Source organism: Sorex fumeus, unplaced genomic scaffold (assembly GCF_029834395.1).
Source record: "Sorex fumeus unplaced genomic scaffold, SorFum_2.1 ptg000019l, whole genome shotgun sequence".
Lineage (NCBI taxonomy): Eukaryota > Metazoa > Chordata > Mammalia > Eulipotyphla > Soricidae > Sorex > Sorex fumeus.
Genome location: NW_026606076.1, coordinates 40,350,185 through 40,366,744, shown reverse-complemented (window position 1 = coordinate 40,366,744; position 16,560 = coordinate 40,350,185). Strand labels below are relative to the sequence as shown.

Below are 16,560 nucleotides of genomic sequence, written 5' to 3'. Positions count from 1 at the left end.
GCTCCGTACCTGCTCGTGCCCCGCCGGGGCGCTGCCGGGCACCGGATTCCCCGCGGCCGCCTCGGGATCGGCCGCCCGAGCTCTGGCCCCGCCCCCCAGCCAGCGACCACTTTGAGTCCGCGCGCAGGGGCGGAGCCACGGGGCACGCCCCCTCGCCGCTTCGCAACCGGCGGGAAGCTCCACCCAAGGATCCGGTCCCGTCCAATCGTCGAGCGCCGTCGCGCGAGGTCGCGGGAAGCCACGCCTCTAGGGGGCGTGGTGTGGCGGATACGGGGCGGGGCCTAATTGCGGAGTGCGCGTCCGCGAGCGCCGCCTGGGCGGGCCCAGTCAGAGGAAATCAGACCTTGGAAATCTGGCCTTGGAAATCAGACCGACCTGGACATCGATCTCCTCCCGAGTCGGGGGCAATGGGGCAATAAAGCTTCGCCTCGCAGGGCCGTCGAATGGGTAGGACTTGGCCATCGTGAGGAGCACACGTCGATCGTGGCTTTAAAATGTCTAAATCTGGGGCCAGGACAGCCGGGAGGGCATTTGCCTTGCGTGTAGCTGACCAGGGTTCGATTCCCAGCATCCCGTAGAGTCCCTCGAGCACAGCCAGGAGTGATTCCTGAGCGCAGAGCCAGGAGTAACACCTGAGCATCACCGGGTATTGCCCCCAAAGAAAAAAATTAAATTAACTTTCTAAATTTGGGGCCAGGGCAGTTTCCTACCAAGCGGCCAAGCCAGGTTCGATCCCTCACACCCCATAGGGTTCTTGGAGCACCTCCAAGAATGATGCCTGAGCACAGAAACAGAACTCCTGAGCACAGCCGGGTGTGGCCCACCCTCCATCCCCTGGCAAAGAAAAAGAAAGAAATCTTTTTCTTTTTGTTTTTTGGGTCACACCTGGGTTACACCTGGTAATGCACAGGGGTTACTCCTGTCTCTGCACTCAGGAATTTTCCCTGGCGGTGTTCAGGGGTCCATATGGGATGCTGGGAATAGAACCCGGGTTGGCCGTGTGCAAGGCAAACGCCCTACCCACTGTGCTATGGTTTCAGCCCCTAAAGAAAAATATTTAATTTTTAAATCGAAGTAGAGGAAAACATGTCCTAATAGCACAAGAGTTGGAGGAGAGGTTTGTGGCTCAGTCCGTTAAAGAAGAAATGCCTTTGGGGGGGGGCGTGAAGGAGGGGGCTGCCCTTGGCTCAGCCTGGGATCTCTCTGTGAGTCCTTCCCACCTCCTAATCCAGGCCCCTTCCACGGCCAGCAGCTTTGGGGGTCCCTGCTCAGTGGGAACCCCACATGATGGAGAGGGGCTGTGCTCAGCACCCCTTCTCCAACCGGAAAGGCCCCACTTTACCCACCATGCCCAGCTGTGGTACCAGCCACGGCTGGGGTGAGGGATGAAGTCTAATCAGGAGTTTGGGATGCTCTGGGAACCCTCTAGGATCAAAGGATCGGAGGAAGGCAGGCCCTAACCCCTGAGCTCTCCAGCCTTCAATGCACTCCCTTCCTCTTCCTCCCTTCCGGTTCTCTCCCCCTCCTCCCTTCCTCTCCTCTTCCTTTCCCCCTCCTTTCCTCCCTCTCTCATCCTCTCCCCTCCACCTCCTTTCTTTTCCACTCCAGGCCTCTCCCCCTCCCCTTCCCTTCTCTCTTCCCCTCTGTTCCTTCCTCCCTTCCCTCCTCTTCTCCCCTCCCCCTCCTCAGCCTCCTCTCTCCCCTCACCTGATCTCTTCACACCCTGCTCCTTTCTCTTTCTCCACCCCTCTCTTCCCCTCTCCTCCCCCTTCTCTTTTCTCCCTTCTCTTCTCTCCCTTTCCCTCCGCCCCCCTCCTCTCTCTCTTCCCCTCTTTTCTTCTCCCTTCCCTTTTCCCTTCCCTCCCCTCCCCTTCCCTAGCCTCCTCTCCCCTCCCCCTGTTCTCCACCTCACCCCTTCTCCTTCCCTACCCTGCTCCTCCTCCTCCTCCTCCTTTTTTCCTCCTCCTTTTTCTCCTCCTCCTCCTTCTTCTTCTTTTTCTTCATTTTTGGGTCACATCCAGGCAGCAATGCTCAGGGATTACTCCTGGCTCTGCACTCAGGAATTACTCCTGGCGGTGCTCAGGGGACCTTATGGGATGCCGGGGATCGAACCTGGGTTGGCCGTGTGCAAGGCAAACACGCTACCCGCTGGACTATCGCTCAGGCTCCTCCCCTTCCCTTCTTGTCCTTAGAGGCTACCCCTGCTTCTGTGCTCACTCTCAGGGCTCGCTTTGCTTAGGGAACCATGCAGTGCTAGGGTTCAAACCCAGGTCTTCCCCATAACAAATCACGTGTTCCCCCTTTGAGCCATCTCCCTCAGAGGTGTTGCTGGCAAGCTGGGCAGTAGGGTGAATGCGGTGGGGCTCATGCACCTGAGAAGTGCCCGGGTCCAACCTGCAGAACCAGGGTCAGAAGCGATAGTATAATGGGGAGCTTGTTTGCCTTGCACACAGCTGACCCAGGTTTGCTCCCCGGCATCCCATAGGGTCCCCCGAGCACCGCCAGGAGTAATTCCTGAGTGCAGAGCCGGGAGTAACTCCAGAGCATCACCGGATGTGACCAGAAACTAAATACAAACAAACAAGCCAACAACCCAGCAGAACCTTCCGGACTGGGCGTGGCACAAGCTTCGAACTCAGAGCCTTGCACTTGCTCCGCAGCTGCTCTGAGCCCCTGAGCCAACCCCAGTTTTCAGGGTGTCTTGATTTAATCCCACCTCCTCTCCTCCCCACCTCACTCAACACCCCCACCTCCACGCTCCTGCGCCAGCAGGAAGGATGATTCACGCGTTCCCGCCATGCTCCTGCCCAGCCCAGACCCTTTGCAGAGTCAGAAGCTTCTCCCAGGCCAGAAAGATAGTCTAGCGAGGTGTGGGGGTGGGGTGGGGGGTTGTACTGGATAATGACCCTGGTTTCATTACCGACATCTCCAGGGTCCCAGAATACTGCCAGGAGTGATCCCTAGGTAGAAAGCCAGGAGTAAGCCCTGTGCTCTGCCTGGTGATGCCCAAAAACCAAACAAATATTTTAAAAAGAAAAGAACAGAAGTAAATGTGCCCAGCTTGTACATGGCAGACCTGGGTTCGATCCCGTGGCGCCCCTTGAGCCCTGTCACAAGTGATCCCTGAGCACAGCACCGCTGGGTGTGGCTCACAGGCCAAGATAAAAATAAAACAAAATAAAATAAATAAAGGACTGGAGGGATAGTATAATGGGTAGGGCCTTGCACACGGCCGACCTGGGTTCGATTCCCAGCATGCCATATGGTCCCCTGAGCACCACCAGAAGTGATTCCTGAGTGCAGAGCCAGGAGTAACCCCTGCGCATCGCCGGGTGTGACCCAAAAAGCAAAAATAAACAAAAACAAAATAAATAAAACAGCTTCTGCTGATAACACATTATGACTTTTGTACAATTTTTCCCAGGGTTGCATTACTTTCTCCTTGACCAAATTAGTTCCGCCAGTCCTGCAGGTAGGTGCCTGTCCGTAGTGGACCGTGATTGTACATTTAAGAATAATAAATGAGGGGCTGGAGCAATAGTTCAGCAGGGAAGGCTTCTGCTTTAACCCAATCTGGGTTCGATCCTCAGCACCCCATAGGGCCATAGGCCAGAGCCCGACCAGGAGTGATCCCTGAGAGACGCCGGGTGTGGTGCCCCACAACAAGTAAATAAACAAAGAAAGGGACAGTCTGGGGGTCCTCACACTCTCCCTTCAGAGACCCCCTCATTCTGGGCGGCCTGGAGCAGAGCACGGCCCAAGCCAGGAACTGGCGCTTGGCGGGGGCACAGTGCCACCTGGTGGCCAGCGCCAGAACTTCAGGGTTCACTCAAGAGAAATTTTCCTAGAACGTTTTCACTTAGATCGTGATTGTAACCACCCAGAAGGTTTGTTTGTTTGTTTGTTTTTTGCTTTTTGGGTCACACCCGGCAATACACAGGGGTTACTCCTGGATGATGCACTCAGGAATTACTCCTGACAGTGCTCGGGGGACCGAACACTGTTGGCTGGGAATCGAACCCGGGTCGGCTGCATGCAAGGCAAACGCCCTACCCGCTGTGCTATCGCTCCAGCCCCACCCAGAAGTTTTTTTAGGGTGGTGTGAGGGACACACTCAGTGGTGCTAAGGAGCCAGGAGTAAGCCCTGAGCACATCTGGGTGTTCCCACCCCGGAAAAAAGAAAGTAAAACGAGATAAAAATAAAAATAAAGGGCCTGGAGCAATAAATAGCACAGCAGGGAGGGCATTTGCCTTGCACGCAGCTGACCTGGGTTTGATTCCCTGCATCCCATATTGTCCCCTGACCACTGCCAGGAGTAACCCTGAGTATTGCTGGTTGTGACCCAAAAAAAAAATAATAAAGCCAAAAGATGAAGGCCCTTATACATACAAATGTATAAGAGTTTAGGACGGGTGGATTAGAATAGTTAGGCAATTCACCAAAGAATGTTGTTCATCCTCCTACTATCGTTCTGGCTCTGGGCCTTAGTCTATCAGGCCAGACATCTCTATAATGGGCTTATCTAAAGGGATGTTTCCTCCCGGAGGAAGAGCAGAGATAGAGCAGTCACAGGAGCCTGCCTCAGTGGCTTTCCACGTCAGTGCTAGCTTTTTGAATGTCAGTTTCCTGTTTTCTGCCTCTTCTGCCTTTCTTGTTCTTTCTACCTTCGCTCTTGCTCAGGGGACCCTACGCTGTGCTAGGAATCCAACTTGGGCCAGCCAAGTACCCATCAGCGTTTAATTATTTTTCTTTTTTTGCTTTTTGGGTCATACCCAGCGATACTCAGGGGTTACTCCTAGCTCTGCACTCAGGGCTTACTCCTGGCGGTGCTCAGGGGATCATATGGGATGCTGGGAATCGAACCCTGGTCAGCTGGTGCAAGGCAAACCCTACCCGCTGTGCTACCCCTCCAGCCACCCCATCAGCATTTAGACTCAGCAAGACCTGGGATTGGAGAGATAGTACGGTGGATAGGGCATTTGCCGTGCACGGCGTCAATGCAGGTTGGGTCCCCGGCATCCATAAAGTCCCCTGAGTTCTGACGCCTGCGCACTGCAAGGAATGAGCCCTGAATGGCACCGGGTGTGGCCCCAACGCCAAGAAAAATCGGGGCAACTGGAGATATAGTACAGCAGGCAGGATGCTCGCCTTGCGTGCCGTCCAGCTAGGTTCCATCCCGACATCCGTAGGGTCTCCCTGAGTATGACCAGGGGCTAGGAGTGATCCCTGAGTGCAGAGCCAGGAATAAGTCCCACCCCCACCCCACCCCCCAGCAAAAAGGCGGCGGAAGTCCAGGCTGCTTGGGTTCTAGGGAACGTGGGTAAGGGCAGTGACACGGAGAAGGGGAGGTGGGGGGAGAAAGGAGAGTGGGAGATAAGAAAGTGGAAATGAGAGTAATCAACAAGTCTTTTGAGGAGTTTCGCTGGGAAGAGGAACAGAGACAGAGAGGGGGGGGGGCGGGGACGAGGCTGAATTTGAGGCCAAAGGGGTAGGTTCAGTTCAGACCTGGAATGGGGGAGCAGGTTTATGGGTGATGAAGTGAGTGAGTGGGCTTCGCCCCAGCTGTGAGGGACCCGAGCACAGGTGATGTTGGGGAGCAGCGTGTTTCTTCCATGGAGGGTGGGTACCGGGTGGCGGTGCTGGGAGGGAAGTGGGGGGAGGGGGTGTCTTTCTGACAATCTGTGTGGGATCTGTGTTCAGATGTTTGAGGAAAAGGCAATCTGGGGGGCTGGAGTGATATAGCACAGTGGGAAGGCGTTTGTCTTGCACATGGCCAACCTGGGTTCGATTCCCAGGATCCCATAGGGTCCCCCGAGCACCGCCAGGACTAATTCCTGAGTGCAGAGCCAGGAGGAACCCCTGTGCATCACCGGGTGTGACCCAAAAAGAAAAAAAAAAGCAATCTGGGCTGGAGTCATAGCCCAGCGGGGAGGGTGCTCGCGCTGCACACGACCCACCAGGGTTTGATCCCCAAGCACCGCCAGGAGTGATTCCTGAGTGCTGAGCCAGGAGTAACCCTTGAGCATCGAGCATCCCGGGGTGTGACCCAGAAAGAACCCCGAACCGCGCAAATGAAGGGGGACCAGAGAAACTTCTTAGGTGAGGGGCTTTAATAGTTGGAAGCAGTCTTTCCCCACCCCGGTTCCAAGGTGCGCCCTGTATTTTCTTCTCCTGGTGCCAGGCCCCGTGTGTGCGTGTGTGCGCGCGTGTGTGTGCGCACACCCGCGCGGGGACGGAGCTCAGGGCGGTCCCTTGCGGCGCTCGCGGCTCAGCAGCGTCACCAGCTTGGCCTTGAAGCCGCTGTGAGCGCCCGCCGGCCCGGGCCCGGCCTCCCCGTCGGCGCCGTCGGTCAGCTCCAGCTCCAGCAGCCGCCGGTACTGCGCCTCCAGGCTGCTGTCGGGGCCCGGGCCGGGCCAGCTCAGGTCCTCGCTGTTGTGGTAGATGGGGCTGGCGGGCGAGCTGCTGCGACCCCCCGGCGCCGCCCCCCGCGCCTCGCCCTGCACGTTCTCGTAGAGGTGGTCGGAGCCGCCGGCGCGCTTGCACACGGACGCGTACAGCCCGGCGGGGGGCTCGTCGGGGGGCGCGGGCAGCAGCGGCAGGCTCTGCGGGCCCGGCTCGGCCAGGTAGGGCGCGGACGCGGCGCACGGCTGCGGCCCCGGGGGCAGCTCGCGCAGCTCGCCCGGCGCGTCCAGCGACGGCAGCGACGTGGCCCGGGGCAGCGGGCAGGGCCGAGCTCCGGCCCACTCGGGCAGCAGCTCCCGCTGCCGGGCGATGGCCGCGGCCACCGCCCCGCACAGCTCCTGGGCGCGGGCGCTGCTGAAGGCGAAGAGGCCCTCCCCGGAGTCGCAGCGGCGGCCGGCTTCGAAGGAGAACACGCCCTGGGCAGCGGGCGGGGCCGTCAGCAGCCGGAGGGGGGGTACACCTGCCTCTGCGCCTTCCTCCCCACCGTCCTCCCCGTCATCCTCCCCACCCTCCTCCCCGCCGTCCTCCCCACCGTCCTCCTCATCGTCCTCCCCACAATCTTCCCCATCCTCCCCACCGTTCTCCCTATCCTCCATACCCTCCTCCCCAACCTTCCCACCCTCCTCCCTGTCCTACTCTCCACCCTCCTCCCCACCCTCCTCCCAGCCGTCCTCCCCACCCTCCTCTTCACCCTCCTCCCCACCCACCTCCCCATCTTCCTCTCCACCTTCCTCAGCATCCTCCTCCTCCTCCCCACCCTCCTCCCCACCACCTCTCCAACCTCCTCACCATCTTCCCCACCCTCCTCCCCCCTATCCTCCCCACCCTCCTCCTCCTCCTCCTCCTCCTCCCCACCCTCCTCCCCACTCTCCTCCCCACTCTCCTCCTCACCGTCCTCCCCCACTTCTCCCCTCTGTCTTCCTCACCCTTTATCAGGGAGTCTGGGCAAGGCCTGGCCCTACTATCCTCTACCCTTTCCTTTATTAATTTCTTTGTTGGGGGGCCACACCCAGCTATGCTCAGGGGTCCCTCCTGGCAATGCTCAAGAGACGCCACGTGCATGGCAAGCACCCTACCGCTGTACTAGCTTTCAATCCCCCCATCACATATATATCAAATATATCTCTCAAATCACTGTCCTCCCATTGTTCGTCGATTTGCTCAAGCGGGCCCAGTAACGTCTCCACTGTGAGACTTGTTGTTACTGTGTTTTGGCATATTGAATACATCACGGGTAGCTTGCCAGGCTTTGTCGTGCGGGCGGGATACTCTCTGTAGCTTGCCGGGCTCTCTAAGAGGGGCGGAGGAATTGAACCCGGCTTGGCCAGGCCAGCCGCGTGCAAGGCAAACGCCCAACCGCTGTGCTATCACTCCAGCCCATCTCTCAAATACAAATATCAAATATATACTTATATATTTGATATTTGTTTTGGGGTCACACCTGATTCAGGGCTTACTGGGTCTAGCGCATTCAGGCACTATCCCTGGTGGGGCTCTGGGGACTCTGGGGACATTATGGTGTGCAGGGAGATTGAACCCACCTCCCGAGGGCCATGTGCTAGGCAATCACCTTACCCGCTCCTGGCTCCCTCAACTGATATTTTTTGGGTGTCCTACACCTGGCTGTGTGCCCAGGGCATCCTTCTCACTCTGTGCTCAGGGATCGCTCCTGGTGAGCTTTTGGGACTCTCTGTGGTGCCAGGGATTGAACCTGGGTCAACTGCGTCTGCACTATCTTTCAGCCCCTTCACCCTATATAAATGTTTTGTTATTTTTTTTGGGGGGGGGGGAGAGATCACACCCAGCTGTGCTCAGAGCTAGTAAGCACAGGGGTCCTCTCTGGAAGGGCTGAGGGGGATGTACATGATAGGATGCCAGGGATCGAATCCGGGTCGGCTCTCCGCCAGGCGCGCGCCCTCCCCGCGGTCCCACCGCTGGGCCCCGGCTCCGCGCGCGCCCGTTACTCTCACCTTGCAGGAGCCGAATTTGCGCAGGTAGTGGAAGGGCCACGTGTAGAGCACCAGGGCGCCCCCTGGCGGGCTCAGGTGGATGCCCTCGCGGTCCAGCCGCAGGACGTAGTTGCCCTTGAGTTGGCAGCGGGTGGCAGCCTCGGTCCTCTGCACGACCACGGCGAACTCGCCCACTGCGAACCGGGGGTGGGGCACGTGAGGGGAGTCTCCGCAGCCGCCTCCCACTGTCCCCCTCCCCTGCGAGATGCCAGCCCCGCAGCCGCCTCCCCCTGCCTCACCTTCCTGCCACGATGAGTAGATAGAATTCTCCTCCATGCACACCAGGCCTCTCTGGGGGCGCTCATCCTCTCGGGAGCCTGGGGAGCACTCTCCCGTGCCCTGGGGAAGAGGCCAAGGTCAGATGGAGCACCTTGGGAGTGGCACCTGGCCAACCTGGACTCCCACCCTTAGTCTCTTCACTCAAGGTTCTATTTATACTTATTTATTTATTTATTTATTTATTGCTTTTTGGGTCTCATCTGGCAATGCTCAAGGGTTACTCCTGGCTCTGCACTCAGGAATGACTCCTGGCAATGCTCAGGGGATTTTATGGGATGCTGGGAATCGAACTCTGGTCGGCTGTGTGCAAGGTAATGCCCTTCCCACTGTACTATGGCTCCAAGGCTCTCTTTAGGGGGCAGGAGAGAGTCCCTCTGATTTGAAACAGAGAAGGGATGGGAGATTTTGGGGTCTTTCTCCAGGAAATGGTTTCCTCCAGGGCCCCCTTCACCTCACCTCCTCTCTCCCTTGGGGCTTTTCCTGACTCCCAACTTGGTCGAACATGCTGATTCTCTCTGCCATATATATATATATCTTTTTATATATAAATATAATATATATAATATAGACATATATATTTATATATAATATATATATATATCTTTTTGTGGGGGGTGTGTATCCACATCTGACAATGCTCAGAGCTGACTCCTGGCTCTGAGCTTAGGAATTATTCCTGGTGGTGATCAGGGGACTCTATGGGGTGCCGGGGATCGAACCTGGGTTGGCTGCGTGCAAGGCAAATGCCCTACCTCTGTACTGTCACTCCTCTCCTATCCTTTCTTTTGGTCCTGTTTGTTTGGGGCTGGCCAATCCCTACCGTGCTTTGGGGACAACGTGGGGCTGAGGTTCAAATGTGGGGCTCCCAAGAGCAGAGGGTGCTCTTTGAGTTCTTGAGCACCACTGGGTGTGGCCCCCAAATCCAAAAATAAATAGGTAAATAAAAAAAGCAACAACCAGAGGCCCCAAGGGTCTGTCTGAAGCATTTGTAGAGCAGGGAGGGCATTTGCCTGCGGCTGACCAGGATTCAAACCCTTTAGCTCCAAACTGTCCATTTAAACTACGCTGGTTTTATTTATATTTTTTGGTGGGTGCTGGTGTTTGACCTTGGGCAGTGCTGGGGAAACCAGGCGGTACTATCTATTCATCCCAGCGGGTTTTTCCTTTTTTGGGGGGAGGGTTGTTTTTGTGGGTCTGGGCTGATGGCTGACCTCTGGTTCTGCATTCAGGGATCACTCCTGATGGGACTCCAGCTTGAACCCTGGTCATCCACAGGCAAGGCAAATGCCCTCCCTTCTCTACAAAGGCTCCAGACAGACCCTTGGGGCCTCTGGTTGTTGTTTATTTATTTCCCTATTTATGGTTGGTTTGTAGGCCACACTCAATGGTGCTCAAGGCTTACTCCCGGCTTGGGGGCTCTGGGGACCATAAGGGGTGCTGAGGATTGAACCCAGGTCAGCCGCACGCCCTACTCATATGCCCTACTCTCTGTACTATCACTCAGATCCCTGTATTTTTTTTTTTTGACTACCCCTGATGATGCTCATGGTGCATCCAGGGGTCACTCTTGGCAGGCTTGGGGGACCTTATGGGATGCCCGGGATCGAACCTGGGTTGCCCAGGTACAAGGCAAACGCCCTGCCCGCTGAAATCTTGCTCCGGTCCCTGGTGCATCTTTTTTTTTTTTTTTGCTTTTTGGGGTCACACCTGGTGATTCACAGGGGTTACTCCTGGCTCTGCACTCAGGAATTACTTCTGGCGGTGCTCAGGGGACCATATGGGATGCTGGGAATCGAACCTGGGCTGGCCACGTGCAAGGTAAATGTCCTACCTGCTGTGCTATGGCTCTAGCCCCTGGAGTGTCTGTTTGAACTCACGTTAAATGATCTGAATGTGGGGCTGGAGCGATAGTACAGCGGGTAGGGCATTTGCCTTGCACATGGCCGACCCAGGTTGATTCCCAGCATCCCATATGGTCCCCTGAGCACGGCCAGGAGTAATTCCTGAGCGCATGAGCCAGGAGTAAGCCCTGTGCATTGCTGGGTGTGACCCAAAAGCAAAAAAAAAAAAAAAAAAAAAAAAAAAAAAAAGAGCTGAATGTCTGGATGAGAGGCCCAAAATCTCTCAGCCTGCTATTTCAGGAAGGGCTGCCTCATTTCCTCACCTCAGGGAGCCTTTCAAACTCTCAGTTCTTGACTCAGCCCCAGCCCTTGCCCCCCACCCCCCACCCCTGCGCCATTCCGGCCACTGCAAGCTTCTCCTCTGGGTCAGTATTAAACCCTCAGAGTGGAGGTGGGGTGGGTGGGTGCACAGGTGCCTTCACCAGCTTCTCCCCCTCCTCCTCCTTGACCTCCTCAGCCCTGCACTGGCCCTTGTCCTCCCCCCTCTCCCCACCCCCCAGGTTGCATTCTTCCTGCCCCTGAAATACACCCAGCTCCTTCCTGCCCCTGGACATTTGCATCTACTCTACTTTCACTCAGAGCACCCTGCAGACTTTACTACTGGGACACTCTCTCCTTTATTTGGCCCCCACCTTTTTGCTTTTTGGGTCACACCTAGCAATGCTCAAGGGTTTTTCCTGGCTCTGCACTCTGGAATTACTCCTGGCAGTGCTCGGTGGACCCTATGGGATGCCGGGGATCAAAACTGGGTCGACCATGTGCAAGGCAAACACCCTCCCACTAGACTATGGCTCTGGCTTTCCCCAGCCCCAGCCATTTTTTTTGGTTTTTGCTTTTTGGGTCATACCCGGTGATGCTCAGGGGTTACTCCTGGCTTTGCTCTCAAGAGTTACTCCTGGCAGTGCTCAGGGGACCATATGGATGCCGGGAATCGAACCCGGGTCGACCGCATGCAAGGCAAACGCCCTCCCCGCTGTGCTATCGCTCCAGCCCCCCCTCCGCCATTTTTGAGAGGGCCACACCCATTGGTGCTCGGGGGCTACTCCCAACTCTGTTCTTGGGAGTCACTCCCAGCAGTGCCTGGGGACCACACAGTACTATGAATACAACATGGGATTGGGAGGGTTGCTGGAGGGATAGTACAGTAGGTAGGACACTTGTCTCGGCCCCTGAAACCCCCCCACCCAGGAGGGACCCCTGAGCACAGAGGCAGATGCAAGCATACGCACTGCTGGGTGTGGCTCAAAAACCAAACTAGAACCAACAAAAGACCGGGAACTGACTTTGTCCTCATGCAAGGCAAGCCTGTGCCCCTGCACTAGATCTCAGTTCCCTTCTTTATTTATTTATTTAGTCAGTTATTTATTTTGCCTTTTGGGGACCACACCCGGTGATGCTCAGGGGTTACTCCTGGCTGGGCACTCAGTTCTTGGCTCAGCCCCAGCCCTTGCCTCCGGGCCCCAAAGCAAACTTGCAGAGAAGAGTCCAATGGAATTGGTCCCATGAGGGCTCCTATTTGTCCCCAGGGCCACGGGGGGGTGGGGGGGTGGGCGGAGGGTTGGAGGGGATGGTACCAGGGCGATGCGCGTGTATTGGGAGGGGCACGGGGGAAGGGGCAGGGACTCACCGGGAAGGCCAGGTGACAGATGGCGTCCAGCCACTCTTGCCGGTGCTGGGCCGCCAGCAGGTGGCTGCGCTCCGTGGTGCTGAGCATGAAAGCGCTGGTGTCCCGCGGGCAGCTCTCAGCCTCAGCGGGCTGCACGGACACGCAGTCGGCCAGGCGGATGACCCTGCGCTCCCCGCGCCGGCCGGGCCCCGCGGCCCGCTCGCTCGCACCTCCGGGGGGGCCTCCTTCTCGCATGTCCCAGCTCTCCAGCCGCGCCACTCCGGAGGGGCCCCCGGCGTACAGGTGAGCCCACATCCTCCGCCAGGACTTCTGCGGGGGAGACCAGGGTTAAGGGGGATGCGGCTAGAGGACCAGGCGGAGGACGCTGGGCTCAGCTTCCCCGCCCTGCAGAAGATCCCTGGGGCACCACCAGGAGTGATCCCTGAGCCAGGAGTCAGCTCACACCCCCAGAAGTGGGGATGGCAGGCAGCTAGGCAAAACTCCCCATCCTAGAGACAGGTGTTTTTTTTGGGGGTCACACCCGGCGATGCTCAGGGGTTACTCCTGGCTTTGCACTCAGAAGTTACTCCTGACGGTGCTGCAGGGAACCAAATGGGATGCTGGGAATCGAACCCAGGTCGGCCTCGTGCAAGGCAAATGCCCTACCCTCTGTGCTATCTCTCCAGCCCCAGAGGCAGGTGTTTTTTTTTTTATTATTTTGTTTTGGCTTTTTGGGTCACATCCGGTGATGCTCAGGGGTTACTCCTGGCTTTGCACTGAGGAATTACCCCTGGCAGTGCTCGGGGGACCATATGGGATGCTGGGAGTTGAATCGGGGTGGGTCGCATGCAAGGCAAGTGCCCTACCTGCTGTGCTATCGCTCAAGCCCCAAGCTTTTTTTGTTTTTAAACAATTTTCTTTCTTGCTTTTTTTGGGGGGGGGGGGTGGGAGGAGGTCACACCTGGAAATACTCAGGAATTACTCCTGGCTCTGCACTCAGGGATCATTCCTGGTGATGCTCAGGAGACTATGGGATACCAGGGATTGAACCTGGGTCAGCTGAGTGCAAGGCAAACACCCTCCTCGCTGTCCTATTGCTCTAGCCCCAGAGGGAGTTTTTGCAAGCTGCCAGGTCCGGGGTTCCAATCCTTCCAACCTCCCTTTCATTTTTTTTTTTTTCTGGGGGGGCAGACCATACTGGCAATAATCAGGGCTGACTCCTGGCTCTGTGCTCAGGGATCACTCCTGGCGGTGCTCAAGAGACCCTTTGGGATGCTGGGGATCGAACCTGGGTCTCCAGTGCAAGGCAAATGCCCTCCTTGCTGTGCTACCACTCCAGCCCCTGAATTTCTCTCTCTCTCTCTCCCTCTCTCTCTCTCTCTTTCTCTCTCCACCCCCCCCCCCTGTTGGGGCCAAACCTGGCGATACTCAGGCCTGGCTCCTGACTGCACTCCTGGCAGTGCTCGAGGGACCCTAGGAGATGTCGGAGACTGAACCCAGTTCAGCCTCGTGCAAGGCCAGCCCTGTCCTGCGACTCTGGCCCCCTCCCGTGGATTTTCCGGTGACTGAGCATGGCTGTCCTCGTGCCTCTGAAGGGGCATGGGAATACCAGGGGCCCTCCCGGGTGAAGTCTGGGAAGGATCAGGTGCCCAGGGCAGAACTGTGTCCCCTTCCTCAACTTGGCCCCCAGGCCCTGGGCAGGGGTGTGGGATGCAGCTTTGGCAGGGGTAGAAACATGCAAATAACTTCAAGGAAGCCCCAATGTTTATCTGCCTGGGCAGCAGCTGTGGGTTGCAGGAAGGGGGGTGTGGGGTGCTGAAGGCCCCCCTCCCTTCGGTCCTGTGACCTGGCTGGGAGGAGCCTCAAGCCAACTTCTGCAGGGTGGGGCTCCCCGAGCGCAACTCGCCCCCACCCCCCAACAGCCCTGAGGTAGGTGATAGGCCCCCCAACTGCCCTGGGGTGCGGGGCTGTTGCTGCCCCCATTCTGGGTCTCCGAGACTCCAGTTTGGGGGTGCTTCCTCTGGGCTGTCTCGATCTCAGGGCTTCAGGCTTGGTTTCTCAGACCTGAGTATCCCCCCCACCCCCACCCCATTGTCCCAGATCTAATATGGGGTGTTAGAGGGGGGAGAGGTTGCCAGGCTGGGGCAGGATGGGCCCCCCCCCGCCACCTCCTCCACCCCCCTGTGTCCTCCCCCCACCCCTGGTGACCGTCTGGCCACAGGGTTCCCACCTTGCCGAACTTGATCTGCTGCTGGAAGAGGATCCCGTCCTTGACTGGGGGTTCCTGGCCGTCCATGGCGGTGCTGGCCCGGAGCGCCTGAGGTGGAAACCGAGCCAGCCTGGGGAGGGCCTCACACTTCCCCTTTCTGGCCACTTCCCCTCCCTCTGTCCAGAGTGGCAGCTGCAGGGGTGGGGGGAGGGGAGCCCCGTCATCATCGTACAGCACTAGGTTGGGTGTGGGGGGAGGCAGAGCCTCCGTTAACTCCCGGGGGGGTCTCGAGGGCCTCACGTGTTCCTGAGTGCTTAACAGGAAGGCATGATGGGGTCGGGTAACCTCCCGCCCAGACTTGATCATTCTTTGGCCCCCAACCGTGGGTCCCCCAGATGAAACAGCTCCTCGGGAGGTCACTCTTGAATCCTGACTGGTGGGTCCGCCCGGCAGGGCTGCCTGGTCTCCCCTGGGGAACGGGATTCGCTTTATTTATTTATTTATTTATTTATTTATTTATTTTTGGCTTCTTGGGTCACACCCGGCGATGCACAGGGGTTACTCCTGGCTCAAGCACTCAGGAGTTACTCCTGGTAGTGCTCAGGGGACCATATGGGATGCTGGGAATCGAACCCAGGTCTGCCATATACAAGGCAAATGCCCTACCCACTGTGCTATTACTCCAGCCACCCCTGGGATTCGCTTTCTCTCTCCTCTCTGCTTCCCCCCACCTTGCATGGGCTCCTTTGCCCAGTCCTGATGCCTGGCCCCACTGTGGCACCCATCACTCCTGTGTGGTTTGGGATGCCAGGCCACACCTCTTCCTCCAGGAAGCCTTTCTGGCTCTTCCTTGTTGTCTGAGTTCATGGAGGCCCACTGGGGACCCCCGTCCTGTAGGCAGAGGGGGCTACGAGCTTGTGGCCCCCTGATAACACCTTTTCCTTTTCTTGGGGGCAGGGGAGTGGGGAGATGGTTGGGCATACCTGGTGGTGCTCAGGGGCTGTTCCTGGCTCTGCACCCCGGTATCACTCATTGCTGGACTTTCGGGGACCCAGTGCGGAGTTGGGGATCAAACTGGAGTTGGCCACATGCAAGGCAAGTGTCTTAGCACCCTCAACCCCAGTTTTATCCCTGTAGCCCACACATACTTTCAACTTTTTTTTTTCTTTTTGGGTCACACCTGGCGATGCACAGGGGTTACTCCTGGCTCTGCACTCAGGAATTACTCCTGGAGGTGCTCAGGGGACCAAATGGGATGCTGGGACTCAAACCCGGGTGGGCCACATGCAAGGCAAACGTCCTACCTGCTGTGCTATCGCTCCAGCCCCGGATGCTGCATTTTAGTTTATTATTTATGTTATTTAAAAATTTTATTGGCAGCAAATCTTGGGGTGGCAGGCGGGGGATTCACCTCCTGTTGTTTTTTTTTTTTTTCTTTTTGGGTCACGCCTGGCAAAGCACAGGGGTTACTCCTAGCTCTGCACACAGGAATGACCCCTGGCGGTGCTTAGGGGCCATGTGCAAGGCAAACGCCCTCCCTGCTGTGCTATTGCTCTAGCTCCTCAATTGTTTTTTGATTTTGGGAGGGGGAGGGCTATACTTAGGGATTCCTCCTGGCAAGGTGAGGGGACTCAGGATAGCTGCATGCAAGACTGTGGCACTGTTGCACTGTCCTCCTGTTGTTCATCCATTTGCTTGAGCGGGCACCAGTAACGTCTCCATTGTGAGACTTGTTGTTACTGTTTTTGGCATATCGAATCTGCCACGGGGAGCTTGCCAGGCTCTGCTGTGCGGGCTGGATACTCTCGGTAGCTTGCTAGGCTCTCCGAGAGGGACAGAGGAATCGAACCCGGGTTGACCGTGTGCAAGGCAAATGCCCTACCCGCTGTGCAATTGCTCCGGAAGTAGTGAGTGGTCACAAGGTCAACCTAAAATCAACCTGCAGATGCAAGACTAGTGTACCTTAATCCTTGCCCTATGTCTCCAGCTTTGGTGGGGGTCAGGGGGCTCCTCCAGGGGTTTTGGGTCCACCTGGCGGTGGTGCTTGGGAGGTCACAGGGCATGGAGCCTAGAGTCCAGGGTGTGGCCCAGTC

General features: G+C 57.3%; 1 protein-coding gene across 1 annotated transcript; it reads right to left on the bottom strand.

Moving 5' to 3' along the window:
• Window positions 1-6,240: 6,240 nt before the first annotated feature.
• DOK3 (docking protein 3) lies at window positions 6,241-14,570 on the bottom strand. The gene is made up of 5 exons (XM_056113039.1): window positions 14,489-14,570; window positions 12,280-12,588; window positions 8,712-8,811; window positions 8,434-8,606; window positions 6,241-6,879 (listed from the first exon to the last, which is right to left on the bottom strand). Exons 1-5 carry the CDS (start codon window positions 14,552-14,554, stop codon window positions 6,241-6,243), a joined length of 1,287 nt encoding a protein of 428 aa, XP_055969014.1. The 5' UTR covers window positions 14,555-14,570.
• Window positions 14,571-16,560: the final 1,990 nt, after the last annotated feature.

Excerpts from the sequence above, each read along its gene's own strand:
- DOK3 (XM_056113039.1), bottom strand. The coding sequence starts at position 14,554 with ATGGACGGCCAGGAACCCCCAGTCAAGGACGGGATCCTCTTCCAGCAG. Across the intron at positions 12,589-14,488 it reads AGCAGATCAAGTTCGGCAAG|AAGTCCTGGCGGAGGATGTG; the intron begins GTGGGAACCCTG and ends TCTCCCCCGCAG. Across the intron at positions 6,880-8,433 it reads GCAAATTCGGCTCCTGCAAG|GGCGTGTTCTCCTTCGAAGC; the intron begins GTGAGAGTAACG and ends CCCGCTGCCCAG.